Source organism: Gigantopelta aegis, chromosome 10 (assembly GCF_016097555.1).
Source record: "Gigantopelta aegis isolate Gae_Host chromosome 10, Gae_host_genome, whole genome shotgun sequence".
Lineage (NCBI taxonomy): Eukaryota > Metazoa > Mollusca > Gastropoda > Neomphalida > Peltospiridae > Gigantopelta > Gigantopelta aegis.
Genome location: NC_054708.1, coordinates 74,204,750 through 74,229,071, shown reverse-complemented (window position 1 = coordinate 74,229,071; position 24,322 = coordinate 74,204,750). Strand labels below are relative to the sequence as shown.

The 24,322-nt window shown below is 36.7% G+C and overlaps 1 protein-coding gene across 1 annotated transcript in view; it reads left to right on the top strand.

Annotated features, from left to right (window-relative positions):
- LOC121383805 (deleted in malignant brain tumors 1 protein-like) overlaps positions 1-24,322 on the top strand; it is an 85,943-nt gene that overhangs the window by 12,617 nt on the left and 49,004 nt on the right. Inside the window, exons 9-17 of the mRNA XM_041513903.1 lie at positions 3,324-3,480; positions 8,304-8,473; positions 12,108-12,267; positions 13,146-13,318; positions 15,588-15,738; positions 17,111-17,283; positions 18,810-18,960; positions 20,906-21,078; positions 23,091-23,250. Of these exons, the coding sequence (XP_041369837.1) occupies positions 3,324-3,480; positions 8,304-8,473; positions 12,108-12,267; positions 13,146-13,318; positions 15,588-15,738; positions 17,111-17,283; positions 18,810-18,960; positions 20,906-21,078; positions 23,091-23,250 (1,468 nt within the window). The remainder of the gene's footprint in view (positions 1-3,323; positions 3,481-8,303; positions 8,474-12,107; positions 12,268-13,145; positions 13,319-15,587; positions 15,739-17,110; positions 17,284-18,809; positions 18,961-20,905; positions 21,079-23,090; positions 23,251-24,322) is intronic.

The following is a 24,322-nucleotide window of genomic DNA, read 5'->3' as shown; positions in this document are numbered from 1 at the left end:
TGTTATGTCCATTTTGAGATGTTGGCGACACTAACTGTCAGCACTCGGAAGCGGTCAGTCTCAGATCAATCCACATCGGTGGGCCTATTGGACTATTTCTCGTTCCAGCCAGTGCACCATGCCTGGTATATCAAAGGCCGTGGTGTGTGCTGTCCTGTCTGTGGGATGGTACATATAAAATATCCCTTGCTACTAATGATAAAATGTAGCAGGTTTCATCTTTAAGACTATATGACAGAATTACCAAATGTTTGACAGCCAATGACTAATAAAGTAATGTGCTCTGGTGGTGGTAAACAAAACAAACTAACTTTTTAACTTGTAAACCAATAAACATGTGAATTTCTTTTATCATCCATTAAAGTCTTTTGTATGAGATATCACTGGCACTATAATTTGCGATATCTCCTGCGATATTCTCCAAGGAGATATCGCTTCTTTTGTTACGTCACTGTGTATGTTTCAGCACCAAACCTATCATTATCACGCCACTGTCGTTCTGCTAATTAACGAGTCTACCACTGCCAAATATAGTGACATTGAACCCACATTACTGACATTGTTTACAATTGTCGCAAATGAAAAGAATGATAATGGATGATAAAAAGAATGCCCCCCTCGTGTCTTGTTATATCATATTTATCAGCACTCGTAAAAATTATAAAAAGTTGTGCTAATAAATTATGATATCACAAGACACTCGGCGAGTATTCTCTATATATTCTTGTCTTATGTGAATCATTTCTGTTCTCCCTACTGTTTCTGAATTTTAAACTAGTATATGCTCATATTCATCATGATGTAGGGCCCATATTTATGAAGTGTTTTAGGGCTACGAAATTGTAAAACCATCATAAACTATGATGTCACTAAGGTGTGTGCTATAGTAACATCATAACCTACAATGGTTGCTAAGATAGGTTTGAAAATATGAAGCTCAGGACTCCATCTTATAAACTTGTCCAATTGGTGACATTTCAAAATCTGTCCAATATATAGAGGATATTTCATGTTTTTTGTCAAATATGATTTATATCTCATCAATTGAAGTTTGCAATCATATCTCACGAGTCACGCTTGCACAATGAGTGTGATATGATTGCAAACTTCACGAGATGAGATATAAATCATATTTGACAAAAACCATGAAATTTTCTATTTATTATATAACTTTTGACAATTTACCTTTATTTTTAAAATGCCACCAGCAAAATAGTTCTGGCTTTCTTACAGTGAAGATAACACTTTCTACAGTGACGATAACACATTTTAGACATAAAAAGCTATTACAGACACAATTTTCAAGCAAAACCACGTTTTCCACAGTTGTACTCAGAAACAGCTATTAAGTAATTGGTTAAAATTTAAAGTAATTCTAAGAGGTCACCTTCTTACTTTGGACTGACCTCGGTGGCATCATGGTTAGGCCATCGGTCTACAGGCAGGTAGGTACTGGGTTCAGATCCCAGTCGAGGCATGGGATTTTTAATCCAGATACCGACTCCAAACCCTGAGTGAGTGCTCCGCAAGGCTCAATGGGTAGGTGTAAACCACTTGCACTGACCAGTGATCCATAACTGGTTCAACAAAGGCCATGGTTTGTGCTATCCTGCCTGTGGGAATAGCAAATAAAAGATCCCTTGCTGCCTAAAGAGTAGCCTATGTGGCGACAGCGGATTTCCTCTAAAAAACAGGTTCAGAATGACCATATGTTTGACGTCCAATAGCCGATGATAAGATAAAAATGCAATGTGCTCTAGTGGCATCGTTGCACTGTTGAATGATGAGTTACACTGTTTAATGATGTATTGCACTATTTAATGACAAGTTTAACTGTTGAATGACAAGTTGCACTGTTTCATGACAAGTTGCACTCTTTAATGACAAGCAATAGTGTTGAATGACAAATTGCACTGTTGAAAGACAAGTTGCACTGTTGAATGACGAGTTGCACTCTTTAATGAAAAGCAACACTGTTGATTGACGAGTTGCACTGTTTAATGATGAGTTGCACTATTTAATGACGAGTTGCACTGTTTAATGACGAGTTGCACTGTTTATTGATGAGTTACACTGTTTAATGACGAGTTGCACTGTTTAATGACAAGTTGCACTGTTTAATGACGAGTTGCAATGTTTAATGATGAGTTGCACTATTTATTGATGAGTTGCACTGTTTAATGATGAGTTGCACTGTTTAATGATGAGTTGCAATGTTTAATGATGAGTTGCACTATTTATTGATGAGTTGCACTGTTTAATGATGAGTTGCAATGTTTAATGAGTTGCACTGTTTAATGATGAGTTGCACTGTTTAATGAGTTGCACTGTTTAATGATGAGTTGCAATGTTTAATGATGAGTTGCACTGTTTAATGATGAGTTGCACTGTTTAATGATGAGTTACACTGTTTAATGACGAATTGCAATGTTTAATGAGTTGCACTGTTTAATGGTGAGTTGCACTGTTTAATGATGAGTTGCACTGTATAATGACGAGTTGCACTGTTTAATGAGTTGCACTGTTTAATGGTGAGTTGCACTGTTTAATGATGAGTTGCACTGTTTAATGACGAATTGCAATGTTTAATGAGTTGCACTGTTTAATGGTGGGTTGCACTGTTTAATGATGAGTTGCACTGTATAATGACGAATTGCAATGTTTAATGAGTTGCACTGTTTAATGGTGAGTTGCACTGTTTAATGATGAGTTGCACTGTATAATGACGAGTTGCACTGTTTAATGAGTTGCACTATTTAATAATGAGTTGCACTATTTAATGACAGGGGCGGGACATAGCTCAGTGGTACAGCGCTCGCTTTATGCACGGTCGGTGTGGGATTGATGCCCATCGGTGGGCCCATTGGGCTATTTCTCGTTCCAACCAGTGCACCACGACTGGTATATCAAAGGCTGTGGTATGCACTACCCTGTCTGTGGGATGGTGCATATAAAAGATCCCTTGCTGCTAATCGAAAAGAGTAGCCCATGAAGTGGCGACAGCAGGTTTTCTCTCTCATTATTTGTGTGGTCCTTCACCATATGTTTGACGCTATATAACCGTAAATAAAATATGTTCAGTGTGTTGTTAAATAAAACATTTCTTTCTTTCTGTTGAATGACAAGTTTCACTGTTGAATGACATTTTGCACTGTTTAATGACAAGTTGCACTGATTAATGACAAGTTATACTGATTAATGACTAGTTGCAGTCTTTAATGACAAGCAAACATTGTTTCATGACAAGTTGCACTGTTTCATGACAAGTTGCATTGTTTCATGACATGTTGCACTGTTGAATGATGAATCATCTTTTTCTTCAGCTACATCCCATGATATCAAAATACGCCTTGAAGGTGGGTCAGGACCATATGAAGGTCGCGTTGCAGTCCAGTACAACAACACGTGGGGCACCATCTGTGACGACAGCTTTGACCACAAAGAGGCAGCCGTTATCTGTCGGTTCCTGGGATTCAATGGGTATGTGCTTGGAGCAGGAGATAGAGATTAAAAATCTGAACCACTTTTCTTTTTTTTCTTTTTTTTTATCCCTCTACCCCCTTTCCTTTCTCTCCTTTAAATTCCATCTCATTTTTTCCCGATCTGGCAACTCCTCCTGTCTTTAAACTTCTTTCACTGTCCACCTCCACATCCCAGTCCTTGTCTCTCCAACCTCGACAGGTGCTTGTCTCCTGTGGCTATCTGTGCCACACACCTGCCATTCCCCATCAGCTTATAGGGTGTATACTACCAAATCAAATCCCATAGACGACAATAGTAACATATGTGGCTAAAACTCCTACCTGCAACGTATCAACCGACATAAACGCCACGGATATAAATACTACCACCCCTTACACTTAAAGTGAATCAGAAAAAAATGGGGGTCAAGCTGCTCGTTTCTGAGATAACGGGTAGTGTCTATGACTACCCTAGTTTCGCACAAAATTTGAGTACTTTTTTTTTACAGGTACCCCATACATGTTTCAAGCACAAGGCTACTTGACACATTGGTACTAGATGAAATAAAATTGCACATTTATTTTACCCAGATGAAACTATTATTTTTTACAACCAACACACTCACATTTATAACCAATCACAGGACTTGTGGTGTTCACTTCTCTATCAAAAGTTCGGTGCACCTCGAACTTTGACCCAGCCGGAAGTTATTTGGTATTGTACTACCTATACTGATAACATACATTTTTTAAAAAGTGTCCAGCTATGTGTCTTTATGACAACCAGGATCTGGTGTATTCTGACATAAACTGACAACCTCACTGAAACTGTTGTTTCTACAGTGCAACCTAATATAATGTACACCTCAAAAAGCATATATATTGCATATAGTTTTGTACAAATGCAATATGTCATATTAAACAACAAAATGTTTTAAAATAAAACTCCTGAAGATATTTACTTTCAGTTGGGTGTGTGTACTCAGGTATATATGTAGAGACAACAAAGATAGTCAGAGTACCTCTACCCCTTTAAAGAATTCCATTAAAACACATGCACTTGATTGACCCCTAGATTATGAAGACCTTAACAGGCACATCAAAGAAATATCAGTATTAAAAAAATACACTGTCTGAGGAAGGAAACACAAACATGACTGTACCTGTATGAAGTAATGACTTAATGTCCTGAACATTAGTGTTGGGAGGAAATCCTGTATGCTGGGTGTGGGTGTCTTCAAGTTACCAGGTGTGGGAATTTCAAATCCATCGGCCATGCTGATTTTCATAATGAACCATCAAAACCATTGGCAGCCACCAATATTCCTGACTATATTTTATTTATAGCCTACTGTAGTTGGAGGTTTTAATAGTTGTGATATCTGGAATAATCATGCAGCTTTAACACATTTATTTTTTATTAATTACTGAAAAAAACTATTTTTAAATGACAAAATTACCCAAACATCTATTTTCTTGCATTATTTTCTAATCCGGATGAATACAATATGTACATTAGATGTATTCCTACAATCTGTAATCCAGCATTTTATTTAGCTAGTAACATTAGGTAATACAGCTTTAACAATAAAATAAATTATCAACTTAATCCAAGGCAGATAATCAAATCTGAAAAAATTGGTTCTGAATCTAGTATAAACTCAAAATGCTTTTCATGAGAGCTAACTAAGTGATTATTAAGGAAAAAAAATGATCTGGAGATCTAAGTATATGTTTAACAACCTTATTGTTATGTACAAATAAGAACAGAAGGCACAATAGTGACAACAAATTTAATTATGTTTTTGGTAAAGTTTTTCTTCACATTTACTTTAAATTTGTCTAAAATATAACTTAGCACCCTATAAATATGTCTAAATGACAATAAAAATCAACTTCTTTACAAATTTGAGTTTTCAGAATTTCATACATACAAAATTAACAATGTTAATGGAAACTAAAGACATTAACCCACTATTGGCACATGCTATTTTTAATATAAAAATAAATTGCTATTAAAATCTTAGTTCAGGTTGCCTATATATAATAGCATATTTAAGAGCAGTTGTATATGGCAAGTCAAATACCATGTAAAAAGAAATTATTGAAATCTTTACAGTATGAATTATAGGCCAAAACCAACTTTTCTTCAGTGCTAACTTTGATTCAAACTCCATTCAGAGCCATGTACAGAGATTATTGTCACGGTCAAGGTCATTGTGAACTTGCATGATCGAGTGATGGCTAATTAATCAACCAGTATAGTTTAATTAAATAAAATGACAAAATCATAATATTTTTTATTATGCACTGAATATGTGCTATAGGGTGTATACTACCAAATCAAATCCCATAGACGACAATAGTAACATATGTGGCTAAAACTCCTACCTGCAACGTATCAACCGACATAAACGCCACGGATATAAATACTACCACCCCTTACACTTAAAGTGAATCAGAAAAAAATGGGGGTCAAGCTGCTCGTTTCTGAGATAACGGGTAGCGTCTATGACTACCCTAGTTTCGCACAAAATTTGAGTACTTTTTTTTACAGGTACCCCATACATGTTTCAAGCACAAGGCTACTTGACACATTGGTACTAGATGAAATAAAATTGCACATTTATTTTACCCAGATGAAACTATTATTTTTTACAACCAACACACTCACATTTATAACCAATCACAGGACTTGTGGTGTTCACTTCTCTATCAAAAGTTCGGTGCACCTCGAACTTTGACCCAGCCGGAAGTTATTTGGTATTGTACTACCTTTAGCTGTGGGCTTAGTCTGACCACTTTGGGGAGTGTTCAGTAGTTACTTCTGGCATTGTTAAGAGGCACTTGTAACCACCTATTATGCACCCCTACTACCGGCGAACCACATTGTTAACAACTACAATAAATTATTCTCCAACAATTAATTACCGATAAAAAGCGTACAATTTTTAACCATATGCTATTTAGCTTTTTTTGTATGTAATACTCTTCAAGAGGGATGGAAGCCTCTGAAGTATGTGACGTAATTAACATGAAGTCATCACAATTGCTTTTATATCGTAGCACATTATGATGTTGTTAGATTACGTCATTACATGTACCTTTCAACCCTCTTGGAGAGTATTCCATAAAAAGTCAAAATGACAGCCAGCACAAAATCACGTTCTTTTTGCCCTATGTGATCTCAGCGAACTCGATATAGGTGACATAGTTATCATCTAGTATGTGGAATCTGTGTCATTGTAATGTTTTTTTCAAGATGTCTCTCTGCAAGAGGGCAGGCCTTTATCCTTTAGGTGATTGAGCAATTTCTTGTTCCAGCCAGTGCACCACAACTGGTATATCAAAGGCTGTGGTATGTGCTATCATGTCTGTGGGATGGTGCATATAAAAGATCCCTACAAACAGTATTCTTTTTTTGGTACCTCACACACCTACATTGTACATATGATGGATACTACCAAATCATATCACGTGGACAGAGGCTAAAACTGTTACCGTACTTGCAGCTTTTTTATCAACATATACCAGCCTCGGTGGTGTTGTAGTTATAAGACATCGGACATAAGGATGGTAGGTACAGGGTTCGCAACCCAGTACCGGCTCCCACCCAGAGCAAGTTTTACCGACTCAATGGGTAGGTGTAAGGCCACTACACCCTCTCACTAACCACTAACAATTAACAACTAACCTACTGTCCTGGACAGACAGCCCAAATAGCTGAGGTGTGTGTGTGCCCAGGACAGTGTGCTTGAACATTAATTGGATATAAGCACAAAAATAAGTTGAAATGAAATCAACATATACACCATTTGATATAAATACTACCACCCTTAAAGTGAACCAGAAAATATTAGGAGTCAAGCTGCTCATTTCAGACATAATGGGAAGCATGCATCGCCGATTACCCAAGTTCTAGATAAAAATTGTTATTATATTTTGAAGCAAAATTGTTGCTGGTATATGATTAGATTACAAAAATGTACTGGCCAGATGAAGCAACATTTAATGGCACCAAATCCTGTGACATTTATCACCAATTGCTTTAGCCGTGTTATGAAATATTAGGTGCATTTTTGCTTGTTTTAAATGTCTATATATTAGCCCCTTCCCTATATGGTTTGTATGATTGTAACTAATATTGATGATTGTTTTAAATGTCTATATATTAGCCCCTTCCCTATATGGTTTGTATGATTGTAGCTAATATTGATGATTGTTTTAAATGTCTGTATATTAGCCCCTTCCCTATATGGTTTGTATGATTGTAGCTAATATTGATGATTGTTTTAAATGTCTGTATATTAGCCCCTTCCCTATATGGTTTGTATGATTGTAGCTAATATTGATGATTGTTTTAAATGTCTGTATATTAGCCCCTTCCCTATATGGTTTGTATGATTGTAGCTAATATTGATGATTGTTTTAAATGTCTGTATATTAGCCCCTTCCCTATATGGTTTGTATGATTGTAGCTAATATTGATGATTGTTTTAAATGTCTGTATATTAGCCCCTTCCCTATATGGTTTGTATGATTGTAGCTAATATTGATGATTGTTTTAAATGTCTGTATATTAGCCCCTTCCCTATATGGTTTGTATGATTGTAGCTAATATTGATGATTGTTTTAAATGTCTATATATTAGCCCCTTCCCTATATGGTTTGTATGATTGTAGCTAATATTGATGATTGTTTTAAATGTCTATATATTAGCCCCTTCCCTATTTGGTTTGTATGATTGTAGCTAATATTGATGATTGAGAATGGGTCCTTAGTTGTGTTAGTTATGACTAGTTAAATTGTTTTTATAATTGTTAAATGCATTTTCTGTTTTAGAACTGGGGCCATTGCTCGATCAAATGCTGTCTTTGGACGAGGAAGTGGTAAAATCTGGCTGGATGATTTGGACTGTCTGGGTAGCGAGACCACCATTGCACAGTGCCCTCACCGTGGCTGGGGTTTCACCAACTGTCGCCACTCTGAAGATGCAGGAGTTATCTGCCCACGTGAGTTATCTGCCCACATGAGTTGTAGTGCCACAGCAGCCCAAAGTTCAGCCAACTATTTTATATCCTGAAATTAATGCAATCATAATATTAATGCGAAAAATGCGAGTTCGTATTATTCACCTTAATAATATGACACATTTATTTCTATGTTTTGTCTATGTGTCTCACATTATTAAAAAAACAAAAACAACAAAGATTAAAATTCTAATTTATTTATACAACACAACTGGAAAAGAATTCATCAGATTAATTGTCCAATAGTTCAGCAAGCTGCCAGCCACATGTGACGATTGCAGGGTCTTTGGCCACCCTGTTAAAAGCTGACACGATTCATCGCACGTGAATTGGTTTTAGCATGCTAATCCTGAAGTCGACTGTTTCTTTGTTTTTACTGTTCAAGTTCCACTTTGTGAATTGTTCTTTCATTATGACTTTGAAATCGCTGTTCACAGATAAGAAAGATACAATTGTAATGGTAGGCCTACATATATGCTGATATTTAGCCAGATTTAGGTAACTATACACGTTATGCAAAAATATGCTTTGAGTTGATCTCACCAAAACCACTAGGGACTAAACAGGTTAATTGATGTGTCCACAGACATGTTAGTGAGTTGATCTCATTGAAGATGCCTGTAACTCGGATTTAACTGAAAAGTACACAGACATGTGTTGTTAGAAAAGTAATATTTCGAAGGGAGGCCACTTGCATTAATTTCATGTCACATTTTAATCTGCCAACCGCCACTCGCATTAATTTAGGGACGCATTAATTTCAGGATCTACAGTATTTGATTGGTTTCAGATGTGGCCATTTCAGTTACTGTAAAGTGCATAAACCAGTCTAGTGAACGTTTGTCTGCTCGGTCTAGCTGAACTCGGCCCAGGCACCTGTGCAGGAATTTTAGCGGGAGTGTGTAAACTATGGCAAGCAAAGTTTAAAGTAGGGGAGGGTTGCGTCATGCTCCTCTGGAAAATATATTGAAAAAAAGAAGAAAATTTGCTTGAGCAGGGGGTTAGTTTCGAAACATGCCTACACAGTTATTAATTAATTAATTAATTTGTAATAAACATTGGTACCTTTCAGAGCCAGTTCTCATCTTTAGAGTAAGAATTTGGCACTGCCACCTTCTCTCTCATCTCCACACCAGACCTGTCAACCTTTAGTCAAGAGAAAGCAGGAGGTGTGTGTTGAAAAAGCAGGAGATTTGGTCAAAAAGCAGGAGATTTTTTAAATTCACACAATTTAACCCAAAATCGCAAGATTTAAAAAAAAAATTATTACAATAAGTTATATGAATACTTTATAATGTCATATATACTTCTTAACTTTAGATCTTGGCATTAAAAAAAAAAAAAAAAATTATTATTATTATTATTTTTTTTTTTAAGTTTAAATATTATTATGATTTAATACATATTTAAAAAAAAAAAAATATTTTATCCAAAAATGTTAAGAACATGAACAAGAAATAAAAAATGTAATTAGTACATTTACGGTATTACACTTACAGCATTACAGGTTGCGTTACATTATCATTTGTGGTTAGTGTACCTAAGTACCAAAGACAAATTTATATAAATCTTATAAATTAATATTCAGTTTTTACTATAATGAGGAACGGTGGCGTGGTACTGATTTAAAATCATTATAATGATGCAATAAACATTGTATTTTCATTAATCATAAGTAAAACCTCATTACGGACATCGTGTGAAATATACCGGAATTATACCCATTTCCGTGAGTAACTTTATGTCAATGTCAAACAACATTTTTTAATTGTACAAAAATAATTTCTTGAAGTGTACCCTTATAACCAACATTTTACCGCACAAACATACAAAATTAACTGACACAAGTATGTTTATACAGCTAATTGGTCTTTTCGTTGTCTTGCTGTGACATGTGATTTTAACATGCATCGTGTGTATCGCTGTCAACTCAGATTTGTCATAGTTGCATTATGTAATCCAGTGGGAAGACATTTTACAATTCAGAGGTGTTATTAAAAGTAAAGTTTGTTTTATTTAACGACGCCACTAGAGCACATTGATTTTTAATCTTATCATCGGCTATTGGAACTAAATTGGATAGTTTTTTTTTTTTATATGGCAACACTGAATGTCAATACACAGCCTGTTTAATTAGCGGCAACACGCTTCGTAGCCATTACGATGACAACAAACATTATAATAACACATCATTTTATAAACTCCATGTGCTTTTTTAACAATATAAATAGGCTATCCCACAATTCTCACTTCGGCAAAGGTTAAACAGTCGGGACAATTCGGCCTGTTACATTCTCGGAAACCGAAAGTAGTCGACATTTTCCGAATGAGAAAAAAAGGCAGAGTTACTTCCCTTCTGTTATTTTGACAAAAGAGGATCGATTTTTTTTTTATGCTTACAAAAATGTCATTTAACAGGAGAAACTGTCTCCCGCACAGGGGAAAGGAGATTTGATCAAATACCGGGAGACTCCCGCGGAATCCGGGAGGGTTGACAGGTCTGCTCCACACACTCTGGCTTTTTGTCACTGATGATTGCCTCTGTGGCACTCTCATCTCCACACACTCAGGCTGTTTGTTACTGATGGTTGCCTCTGTGGCTCTCTCATCTCCACACACTCAGGCTGTTTGTCACTGATGGTTGCCTCTGTGGCTCAGACATACAGGGACACCTCAAAACATTCTGAACTATGGCTGTTTGGTTATTTTAGCATCTGGTTGAGTGGGAGAGAGAGAGCGAGAGAGAGAGAGAGAGAGAGAGAGAGAGAGAGAGAGAGAGAGAGAGAGAGAGAGAGAGAGACAAACAGAGAGAGACAAACAGAGAGACAAAGACAGATGGACAATCAGAGGAAAGAGAGAGAAACTGAAAGAGAGAGTGAGATAGAAAGAGAAATGGAGAAAACTCACTGCTACTGCATCTAGTCTATTCTTACTGAAAAAGCATCAAAGGGTCTTTTATATACAGTTTCCCATAGACAGGACAGTATGCACCATGATCATTGATGTACCAGTCATAGGACTCTGGTTGGGATGGGGACAAAACAAAGAAAGAAAAAAAGTCCATCAAAGCCAATTGATCTTGCAGCTAATGACACTTAAGATGTGCACTCTACCACTGAGCTATTTGCCACACCTGCCCCTAACACAAGAATACATGTACTACATTCTTGTCCAGCTAATAATGCCCAGAGTAATCAAACCTGGATTTCTTTGACATAAGCACATCATGATACTTTGAAAACACTAATACATGAATGCTCATAAAAATTGCTTGGGGGGGGGGGGGGGGGGGGGGGGGGAGAGATGTAGTCCAGTGGTAAAGTGCTTGCCTGATACGCGGTCAGTCTGGGATCAGTTCTTGTCGGTGGCCCATTGGGCTATTTCTCATTCCAGCCAGTACACCATGACTGGTATATCAAAGGCCGTGGTATGTGCTATCCTGTTTGTGAGATAGTGCATATAAAAGCTCCCTTGCTCATAATAGAAAAATGTAGTGGGTTTCCTCTCTAAGACTATATGTCAAATTACCAAATGTTTGACATCCAATAGCCGATGATTAATAAATCAATGTGCTCTAGTGGTGTCATTAAACAAAACAAACTTTTAACTTTTTCAGATACAGACACAAGCAACATAACAGTACGACTTGTTGGTGGCAACACGGCTAATTCAGGGCGAGTTGAAATGTTTTACAACAACTCCTGGGGCACAGTCTGTGATGATTTCTGGTCCACTGCTGACGCTCAGGTCATCTGCAGAATGCTGGGGAAGCCAAGGTCAGTGCTGACATAACCAGTAACTGTAGTACAGAGAGTGCAAGTCCTCGAGATGTTTCTACATTTTCAGACTTTAGTTTGTGTTCTTGTTCTTTGACAAAAAGCTCACAATAATCTCTTTTGTCAACATCTTGCAAAGTTTTTTAGACATTTTGTCTAATGTTGTTTTGATTTATGGTAGTAAATATATATGGTCATCCTTGACAGCAAATAACTTGGTCTACTGAGTGCTCAATATTAATTAAAAAAGATAATATAAAACAAATTATGCAAAATTTCAATTAAGATTATTATATATTGACACAAATACTTGAATTTAAAGCATAATAAGTTCACTATGTTTTTATCCTTTAATTAAAGTTGAAAGTTGAAATGAGTGGCAAAATGATTTGAATTAAATGAAAATTAGTTGTCAGAAATGTCAGACAGCTCTTGAATTTATGTCAAAAAGGGTTGCCAAAAATGTCAGGTGGTCCTTAAAGTAAAGTCAAGAGAAGTTGCAGTAATGTCAAATTGTCCTCAAATTTAATTCACAAGCAATTAAGAGACCAACCCATGGATGCTGTCGTATTGCCATGGAGTTTTTAATTCACAAGCAATTAAGAGACCAACCCATGGATGCTGTCGTATTGCCATGGAGTTTTTAATTCACAAGCAATTAAGAGACCAACCCATGGATGCTGTCGTATTGCCATGGAGTTTTTAATTCACAAGCAATTAAGAGACCAACCCATGGATGCTGTCGTATTGCCATGGAGTTTTTAATTTTCCATGGGACTTGTTTGCTTTGGTCTATATTTCATGTTTTTTCCGCTGCATTTGTTTTACCATGAACATTTGCCAGACGTGTTGATAATGTTTATGGTTTTATTCTTCAGTGCTGGAGCACAGCCGAGGGGAAGTGCCTTCTTTGGACAAGGAAGTGGCAAGATTATCCTGGATGATGTGAAATGTTTGGGAAATGAGGCGTCCATCAATCTCTGCCAGCACCGTCTGTGGGGAACCAGCAACTGTCGACACAGTGAAGATGCAGGCGTCGTGTGTCAAGGAAGTAGGTCAAAGGTCAAAGATGTACATAGGACATAGGTCAAAGTAGTAATATTCAAAGTTGTGATGTTCATAGGTCGAAGGTCAAAGTAGTAATGTTCAATGTAGTGATGGTCATAGGTCATAGGTCAAAGGAGTGATGTTCTTTGGTCATAAGTCAAAGTAGTGATGTTTTTAGGTCACAGGTCAGAGGTCAAAGTAATGATGTTCCAGTAATCGATTATAATTGAAAAACGATTGGTTTGCCTCTACTGGTGTGATGATCAATTATAAAAATCCATAACTGATTGTGTGAGAAAATGTTAACTAATTGTTCCTCCAGTTTACCTGATGGAACTGATTTAAATATGTTTGGTTTGGTGGGGTTTTTATATGCACATAAATAAACAAGCCATTAAATAGTTAAGAAAGAAAAAAATTAACAGTCTTTCGGGTCTATCTCAGTGAACACAACAACAGGTGGATGGTGCTTATAACTGAAATCTTTCTGATGTTATTCTAACCAATTGTGTAATCGGACATTGATTGCTTCATGCAAACCGATTATGGCTGATGAAACTCCAGCCAATTCCCAATACCGAAGAAAAGGTTAAAGGTAGGGTCAACTCAAACAAGAGCCTTATGTGTTGGAAAGATGCATACCTGGACCACCAACACATACTGACACTTTAACAAATGAAAAACGCGTAATTTTAGAGTTAATAAAAAACATGATTATTCCTGCTAACTGGGGACAGCCATTTTGTTTCATTTTTGTGATGACCGGTAGTATAGCTTGGGGCGAAGTGACGTCAGCTCCGTCCATCTCCTCTATGCACAGTGTAAACAAACGCTCTAATTTACGACAAGGCGCTTCGCTTTCATCAACCTGACTTGTAAAACAACATAAATGACTTTATAGTATAATAAACTATTTAACTAAATATATTTCAATTTGCATCAATAGAACGAAATGGAGTTTAGTATTTTTCTTTTTTTTTAAATCCAAAGAAAAAATGCATATTAGAAGGCCTATTGGTAAGATACGTTTGAGCAAAAACGACCACTCACGATACCCAAGTGATACTTTTCTTTTCTTTGGGATGACGTAATTGGTCAGTTTTGTGATTTTAGATGGGAAAGTCTACTTAATCAAGGGTTTTACAGAATTACTTACAGTAATAAATCAGGACGGCTGATAATGCCCATTATGATTTGAGGGGTATCCGTGCGGTTACCACACAATACCCTGTGATCTTAGTAAAAGAGGCATGTCTTTTTAGTGTGTCTAGACACAGTGTCTTGGGACCGTCTAAATATACAACTGCGAATCAAGAACCACAGGTACAGGCCACGGAAAGAAAAGACCAATTAACCAAGAAAACACTCCGATTATTATTTCAGTACATGTACTAAACATAATACAGTTATTTCAACACTTTGACAATGGTGGTTTATTTTGTATTGAAAAATAATATATAATTGTTGCTGGCTTACTGGGATGTCTATTATTACAGAACACTGCAATGCATTCGCAAAATCAGGTATATTTTGTTTCTTCAGTTCGAAGACTAATTCCTGACATGACACATTAGGTATTACGTAACCACCATCTCGCCAGAGGGCGTATTCAGTGGGATGGTACAAAATGGCTGTGCCCGTTATATATAATAGCCGTCACATTTAACCGTTTTATTAATTAACTATACGATTATACTTGTTGATATTAAGCAATAATGTGCATTATATATCGTTGACTATACATACCAAGCCAAATGCCTTAATTGTCCCCTCAAGGTATCAAGGTTGAGCATGTCTGTCCTAGGTCCTGTCTCTGGATAGCCAGAAGCCTGATCCGGGACAGAATAAACTGGGTTGAAGAGCATTCTAAATCTGACAGTATAAATGTGAAAGGAATTATTTCGTGTTTAGAATTAATGTACATAAATGTAATTAAAGTATCATGTTTGTTTTTGACAATAATTTCTATTTTCGTTTCATTTGTAGGGTTTTTTAACAGCCATTCAAATCCTCCAGATTTAATCAGCACTATCCCATAACTGTTAATGTTTTTATTGTTTGATAAAAAGCTAAACGACACCCATCCTTTTCAAGATCCTACAAAGTTTCACAAAAGTTTTATTCCTGAAGTGTCATTGACATCCCTGTTTTTAGTATAACATTATTATTTTTGTACAATCAGTCTAATTTAATTTTATTTAAACAGTTTTTTCTTTATGTAGCTATTGATATAATTTAACTTAATCAAAAAGTCCTTCAACTCCTTATTTCAGTCCAGAATGTAAAAGTTCGACTTGTTAATGGGTCATCAACATCGGAAGGAAGAGTAGAGGTGTTTTACAACAACACATGGGGTACAATTTGTGATGATAGCTTTGGTCAGACCGAGGCATCGGTCGTCTGTCGTATGTTAGGCTTTCAGAGGTATGTTCTAGCACCTAGTCATGTATTGCTTATTAGTCCCCTACCAGTTCAACCAGAGGAGACTAGGTTTCATCTTCGTCCTTCTGTCCGTCTGTCTGTCCAACATATAGTTTTCCAGACTTTTTTTTTCACTTGAAATTTTGTATATAGCTTTATCATGTACTATTACAGAACAAGATTGACTTTCGTGGTGATTTACCCACACTTACGGCCCTTAAACGTCGGAGATACAGACATTTGTTAGGCCACATGAACTGCTTGAGTAGTACTCTCAGAATGCTTGTTACTCTATTTACCCTACACTCATCACTGATATTCATAGGATATAACTAATTAAATAGATTTTATTTTATTATTTTTTATTCCATTGCCCCATATAATTTTGATTCCACTCTTTTTTAATTCTAAAATTAAATATAAACACCTGTGATATAAATACCTGTGATATCAATACCTGTGATATAAATACCTGTGATATAAACACCTGTGATATAAACATCTGTGATATAAATACCTGTGATATCAATACCTGTGATATCAATACCTGTGATATAAACTCCTGTGATATAAACACCTGTGATATCAATACCTGTGATATAAATACCTGTGATATAAATACCTGTGATATGAACACCTGTGATATAAGCACCTGTGATATCAATACCTGTGATATAAATACCTGTGATATAAATACCTGTGATATAAACACCTGTGATATAAATACCTGTGATATTTTAATTTTTACACACCTCTTTATACTGAATTTGAATTTCCTTTTGAATTCTTATATTTAATGTAGGTAATTGACATTAATTGATTCATTTGTTCATATACTTACCTTTTTTGGACACCTTATAGATGGTGTATTTTTCGACTTGGGTTGTCATTAAACATTCATCCATTCATTCATTCATTTCATTCATTCATTCATTCATTCATTCATTCATTCATTCATTCATTCATTTGTCTGTTCATTTCTTTATTTGTTTGTCCATCCATCCATCCATCCATCCATCCATCCATCCATCCATCCATCCATCCATCCAACCCTCCCATCCATCCATCCATCCATCCATCCATCCATTCATCCATCCATTTGTCTGTTCATTTGTTTATTTGTCCATCCATCCATTCATCCATCCATCCATCCATCCATCCATCCATTCATCTTCATTTGTTTATTTGTCCATCCATCCATCCATCCATCCATCCATCCATCCATCCATTCACTCTCTTTCCTTTTGTCTAATCTGACAGCAGTTCCTCCTATTTTTAATACAAGTTAAATGTATATATTTTTTGGCAATATTTTGTTGGACTAATATAATAAGCTATCTGCCATGTGACCCACATTTCTCTGTTTTGCTGACAGCAATAACAGTTATCCATTTGGGAAAGCCCACTTCGGTCAGGGAAGAGGCCCCATCATGTTGGATGATGTCAGCTGCACCGGTACGGAGACTTCCATTGCTGCCTGCGCCTCCAAGGGCTGGTACACCAACAACTGTCAACACCACGAAGACGTCGGGGTCGTGTGCAACTCAGGTTGATTGTTACATTATAGACACTTACTAAAACACTAGATCAACATTTTATTAGTTTTCTATCTGTCCAACTGTAAGGGACTACAGGCTTCGACACACTATCTCTGTATTTTTTTCAAACTTTTTATTTCCAGTGTCTCCAGATACTGAACTAGCATTTTGTGTTTAACTTTATCACATACTATTACATCAAGTCTGATCATGAAAGTTACCTATTTTTGAAAGAGTTATGGCCCTTGAATTTAGGAGATATGAATTTTGTTTTCCAGACCTTTTTTTCACAAACAGTTTTCCAAACTTTTGAGCTGACAAATTTGTGAATAGCTTTATTATAAACTGTTACAGATCATGTTTGACTTACCCATTTTCACAAAGTTATGGCCCTTGAATTTAGGAGATAAAAAAAAAAATGTTGGGTCCGATATGGGACATGCATTGCTTGAGTAGTACTCTCAGAATGCTTGTTTTATCCTAAATTCACCAGACATGTTGGTAACATTTGATTACAGTGTGTATAGGATCAATTTCAAAATTTTCGATCACTTATAAATAAAATATACATCATGTGCCTGGCTTAGCTTATTTTCATTTTCATACTCCTATGCATACATGTAGGTGTCGGAAGATGCTAACAGCTGAAGGGATGAGTTATATATTAATTTACCAATCAATGGAGTGGGAGACAATACATAATGTTTTGAGTTGGGGTGGCCAGTTTCCCCCCCCCCCCCCAACTTCAGTCAGCTTTATTATATCATTAGTTCTATATATTATACACAAATAAAGGTTTGTGTCATAATAGAAAAAATAACAAAACCAACATTTATTTATGAATTGAGAGTTTCAAAATGCTGTTTTGATATAAAATGTAGATGGTGTCTTTAAAAAACAAAAAGATGCATAGCAAATCTATTGTATAATATCTTAAAAGTTAGGTTGTGAAAATCAGACAATTTAAATGATTAAATATGTATAAATGTTTTCTTACAAATTACCATTACATTATACATATTAAATCTCATTTTTAATACAGGGATGAAGACAAAATGATAAAACAGCCAAGGTATGCAGCTTGACTTGCATTGTCTATGAAGTAAAAAAACCTAAAATAATGCAGTACAAAGAGAATAACGATAGAACTACATGTGCTTTAGTATATAAACTAGCTTGGGGTGGCAGTCCTCTTTGTGGCGATACAAGAGGGATGAAATAAACTTTGTGGTGATGCAAGAGGGGGTAACATTTCCAGTAAAGGTTTTCATCGGGAGTGGCTGTCCTACTGTAGACGAGGCACGTGAACGTGTGAGATCATGTCATCATATAAGTCTTGGTGTCACTTTAGATCTGATCTGTTCTTATTTCATGCAAATCACTTAAACTTAAAACAATACTGATAACGACAATAAAATCGATGGTTGCCCAACGGACTACCTTTGTAAAACTCTTAGTCACCCGTAGCCAATAAAGGTCACCAATGGCGACCGGGCGCCTGCTAATTTTCAACCCTGATCTTTTTGTCTTCTTTAGCTCCCATTTCATTTCGACTGAATGACATTTACGGCCGGCCATTCATGGGCCGAGTAGAATTGGGGATAAGCAACCACTGGGGCACAGTGTGTGATGACAAGTTTGACCAGAAGGCAGCCAAGGTAGTCTGCAGACAACTCAACTACCCATAGTGAGTAACAGAATTTAACATGTTTTACTGTATTCGCAGAGTTTATTTTCGGGTCTCATGGTATGTTATTGTGTAAAATAAACAAATGCAATAAACAATGTAGGTGAAGTTCTGTATTTATTACATACCTTCTTTTATTTTTACAAAAAACAGTTTTTAATTTAACATCAAAATGTATGGCATAACTACACGTTCTTAAATCTATGATCAATACTCCTTTCGAGGATTTACTTAACATTAAGAATCATACTCTGCTGCAATCTGTACCTTAGTGTAAGTTTCAAATAAGATGTGATGTAAATTAAATTTGTACATCTATATGACGTAAGTAAATTTTAGTATTTATTATATAACATAAGTAACAAAAAAGGTGGTAACAATAAAAAGAGAATCGGCATTAAAAAAAAAGTTGTGGTCCAGACTGCACATGTGCGATACAAAATAAATTTATTACAGTTTAAAAATGTCTTAATCACTATAGTAAGATCGAATAAGTATGTAATAAAAATAGATGATCAATCACATATTGTAAACTGACCGCGAATGTGTTCTGTATTGTGATTGGTTAATTACATTCTTTTTCTGGGATCAAATGAAAATAACACCCGGAAAGCTAATGACATCATTAGAAAGTGTCGTCATTAGCAATTGACGATTCAAGGGTCTACAGTTAGATTGTAGCCAGGTATTTTTTTCAAGAAATACCAAATATACAGTTAGTTCCGTAGAAAAATAGACAATAACACCCGCAAATATAAAAAATCCATATGGTTATCTTCTAAATTTCATCTGATTCCCAGCACTAGTTAGTAATGTAAACAACTACATAATTAACACACAAGAGGTATATATGAGAATCCTGAGTGAAAATACCAAGTAAAGAAAAAAATACTTCTTGTATCAATTAAAACAGCAGACAGCTCTTCGCTGTCAAAGAATTATGGGTTCTAAGCATATACACAATAACTGTGACTGCATCTGTCCATCAGCTGTCCCAAAAACCTTAATCTTAACCGAAGGACAGCAGAGTTCATTTAAGGATTGTCTGTTATTTCTTTTGTTCATCGGGGTATGAAAAAACTAAATCATCCGCAAACTGTGTGAATCAGTAAAGCCTTTCCCACATAAGTTTGTGGAATTGTGTTTTTTTTTGTTCATGCCCAGAGGAATGTAAAAGAAATGACAGACAATACTTACAATTAAATTTGAATCATACAGACTAATAATAACACTAAAACGTCATAATTTATTTCGAATTATATTTGGTCCATAAACAATAACGCTCAATAAGATAACTTGCCCACATAAAATTATGTCATCAGATATGACGTTCCCTGACGACGTAATTTTTACGTTCATCAAGAAATGAACAAACTCTTTGCTATGTCTGGACATTATGTTGTAATGCATGTAACAGAATTTTAATTATAGAGGTTTGAAACGTGCTTTAATTTGAATGGCCATAATGAAAAATGCTTAAATTTGTTAAAACCTTTGCAAAATGCTTGAATTTGATAATATATCTTGAAAAGTGCTTAAATTTATTAAAACCTTTGCAAAATGCTTGAATTTGATAAAATTATCTTGAAAAGTGCTTGAATTGATTATTTCTGCTTCCTCAAGTTTATTTTTTTGTAATTCCAAAAGTTGTCAGCTTGTATTACTTACAATTTTTACTAGTCAGCATCATTTTGTCACAAATATCGAAAAAAGATACATGAGACCCAAGTGTTGATAACTGAATACCGTGAATGCAAAAGCCCTTGAAAACTTTAATTTTACAAAGAAAAGTGCTTGAGTTTTGCCTTCCAAATTGTGTATGCACCACTGACACCAGACATATCATTATTGATAGTTTTGCACATGTAAGGTATCAAAACGAAAACTGATATTAAAATTCATTGTGATATCTCTGTTGATTGAAATTGTTTTTCCTTGTTTACAGCACCAATGCTCTGGCCATAGGTGTAGGTGCTCTGGGAGCTGGGACTGGATCTATCTTCCTGGACAATGTTGTCTGCCAGGGAAATGAGAGCTCCATTTTGAGGTGTCAGCACAATTCGATTGGCGACACTGACTGTCAGCACTCGGAAGATGTAGGAGTGATCTGCCAGTCTAGTTAGTATAGTCATCTTTGATAGTTGTTTTTTTGGGGGGGTGGGGTGGGGGGGGGGTAAAACCCTCGTTTAATGAGCGGTTGGTCTATTCACAAAAAATTCCATACCAGCAGCTCACATCATTTAATATAGTACAAAGAAAGAAATGTTTTATATAACAATGCACTCAACACATTGTATTTATGGTTATATGGCGTCAGACATATGGTTAAGGACCACACAGATATTGAGATAGGAAACCTGCTCTCGCCACTTCATGGGCTACTCTTTTCGATTAGCAGCAAGGGATCTTTTATATTCACCATTCCACAGACAGGGTAGTACATATCACGGCCTTTGATATACCAGTCGTGGTGCACTGGCTGGAACGAGAAATAGCCCAATGGGCCCACCGACAGGGATCGATCCCACACAGACCATGCATCGAGCGAGTGCTGTACCACTGGGCTATGTCTCACCCCTTAATATAGTACAGTCACAAACATCTGAATTCAAATTAATGGATTCTCATGAAAACTAGCTAACGTTTTAATCTTGTGTAGATTAAAACAGTCACAAATACCATGTCTTGAATCTAGATTTTGTTTTCCATTGATCAATCATGGTTGAAAATTGATTGGTTGAGCTCTGCTTATGAGATCATCAATTATAAATATCCATTGTTGTTAACTGTATTTGTTCAGTTTAGATGGGGGCGAGATATAGCCCAGTGGTAAAGCCATCACTTGATGTGCAGTCAGTTTGGGATCGATCCCCATCAGTGGGCCCATTGGGCTATTTCTCGCTCCAGCCAGTGCACCATGACTGATACATCAAAGGCTGTGGTATGTGCTATCCTGTCTGTGGGATGGTTCATATAAAAGATCCCTTGCTGCTAATCATAAAGAGTAGTCCATGAAGTGGGGACAGCGGGTTTCCTCTCTCAATATCTGTGTGGTCCTTAACCATATGTCTGACGCCATATAACCGTAAATAAAATGTGTTGAGTGCATTGTTAAATAAACAATTTCCTTCCTTCCTTCAATTTAGATGATGAAATTGACATAAATATATAGAACTGCTTCAAATTATGTGTCAAATTTACCTTCAAAAGATTTCGCAACTTTTCCTTTTTGGACTTAATCCTGCATTGCAAATTCAATAGCACCAAAAACAAACGCTCGCCCATTACTGATCCCGGTCGGGCTGCTTGTGTTCTCCCACCCACCTCAAATCCTTTCCTGTTCTGGACAGAGGAGCCGTCAAAAGTCGACACCTGTGCCCATGACAGACGTGTGCTTGCTCTGAATGTGCCCATGACAGACGTGTGCTTGCTCTGAATGTGCCCATGACAGACGTGCTTGCTCTGAATGTGCAAATGACAGACGTGTGCTTGCTATGAATGTGCCCATGACAGACGTGTGCTTGCTCTGAATGTGCCCATGACAGACATGTGCTTGCTCTGAATGTGCAAATGACAGACGTGTGCTTGCTATGAATGTGCCCATGACAGACGTGTGCTTGCTCTGAATGTGCCCATGACAGACATGTGCTTGCTCTGAATGTGCCCATGACAGATGTGTGCTTGCTCTGAATGTGCCCATGACAGACATGTGCTTGCTCTGAATGTGCCCATGACAGACATGTGCTTGCTCTGAATGTGCATGTTAAAACCTATCACCATGTTTGCCTTCAGGTGTGTATGAAACAAAGAGATACATGTATGAAATAGTTATTAAAGGTAAAAAGGTAAAATTAGCCATTTGTAGGGTCTGTCCTGGTGAACATAACAATAACTTCATAGTCCTATTAATTCAAATCCTTCTTAAGTTAAATAGGTCAGTGGTCTGTGACAATATGCCTTTAAGTTCACATACTCCTAACTGATTGATTAATGCAGACTGATTATAACTGATGATTGATCATGAAATTCCAACCTATTTCCAACACTACCGGACACCAAATAACCATAAATTACACAGTATGCTAAGGTGTAATTAAACAAACATTCCTTTCCTTTTCATTCCTAACCAGACACACCATCGAGTGCCATCACTGTGAGGCTTGTTAATGGTTCGACTCACACGGCAGGGCGACTAGAAATCCGGTACAACAATCTGTGGGGGACAGTCTGTGATGACAATTTTGACAAGAACATGGCAGGGATTGTGTGCAATATGCTGGGATTTCAGACGTAAGTAACACACTATTCTGATAGTCTGTTAAAGTGGACGGGAGTAAAGAACATGGCAGGGATTGTGTGCAATATGCTGGGATTTCAGACGTAAGTAACACACTATTCTGATAGTCTGTTAAAGTGGACGGGAGTAAAGAATATGGCAGGGATTGTGTGCAATATGCTGGGATTTCAGACGTAAGTAACACACTATTCTGATAGTCTGTTAAAGTGGACGGGAGTAAAGAATATGGCAGGGATTGTGTGCAATATGCTGGGATTTCAGACGTAAGTAACACACTATTCTGATAGTCTGTTAAAGTGGACGGGAGTAAAGAATATGGCAGGAATTGTGTGCAATATGCTGGGATTTCAGACGTAAGTAACACACTATTCTGATAGTCTGTTAAAGTGGACGGGAGTAAAGAATATGGCAGGAATTGTGTGCAATATGCTGGGATTTCAGACATAAGTAACACACTATTCTGATAGTCTGTTAAAGTGGACGGGAGTAAAGAATATGGCATGGATTGTGTGCAATATGCTGGGATTTCAGACATAAGTAACACACTATTCTGATAGTCTGTTAAAGTGGACGGGAGTAAAGAATATGGCAGGGATCATGCAGTATGCTGGGATTTCAGATGTAAGTAATATAACACACTATTCTGATAGTCTGTTAAAGTGGATGGGAATAAAGAATATGGCTGGAGTGAGCTCTGTGGTCTAGTGGATAAGCTGCTGGACAATCAAGCTGATGACAGTGGTTCAAATCCTGTCAAAGCTGGCTCGCACATTCATTCATCTTTCTCATCTATCACCCTCTGCCTGTCATTCCCATTATCTTAATATGAAAAACTTTCCAATTTCTCCCACGATTTCAATCTGTTTCGACCCTTTCTGTCAGTTTCCTCCAACTCTTTCTTCTGAGCTGTCTGCATCATCAGCTACCTGTCTCAACTTCCTCCATGGGTGCAGTCTCTGTGTACTTCTCTGCACCCACCTGGCATCCTCATCCTCTGCTGCTAATAAAGCTGGTCTGACCCACGACACTAACTAACGACCGCCGGTAGTAGGGGAGCATAGTAGG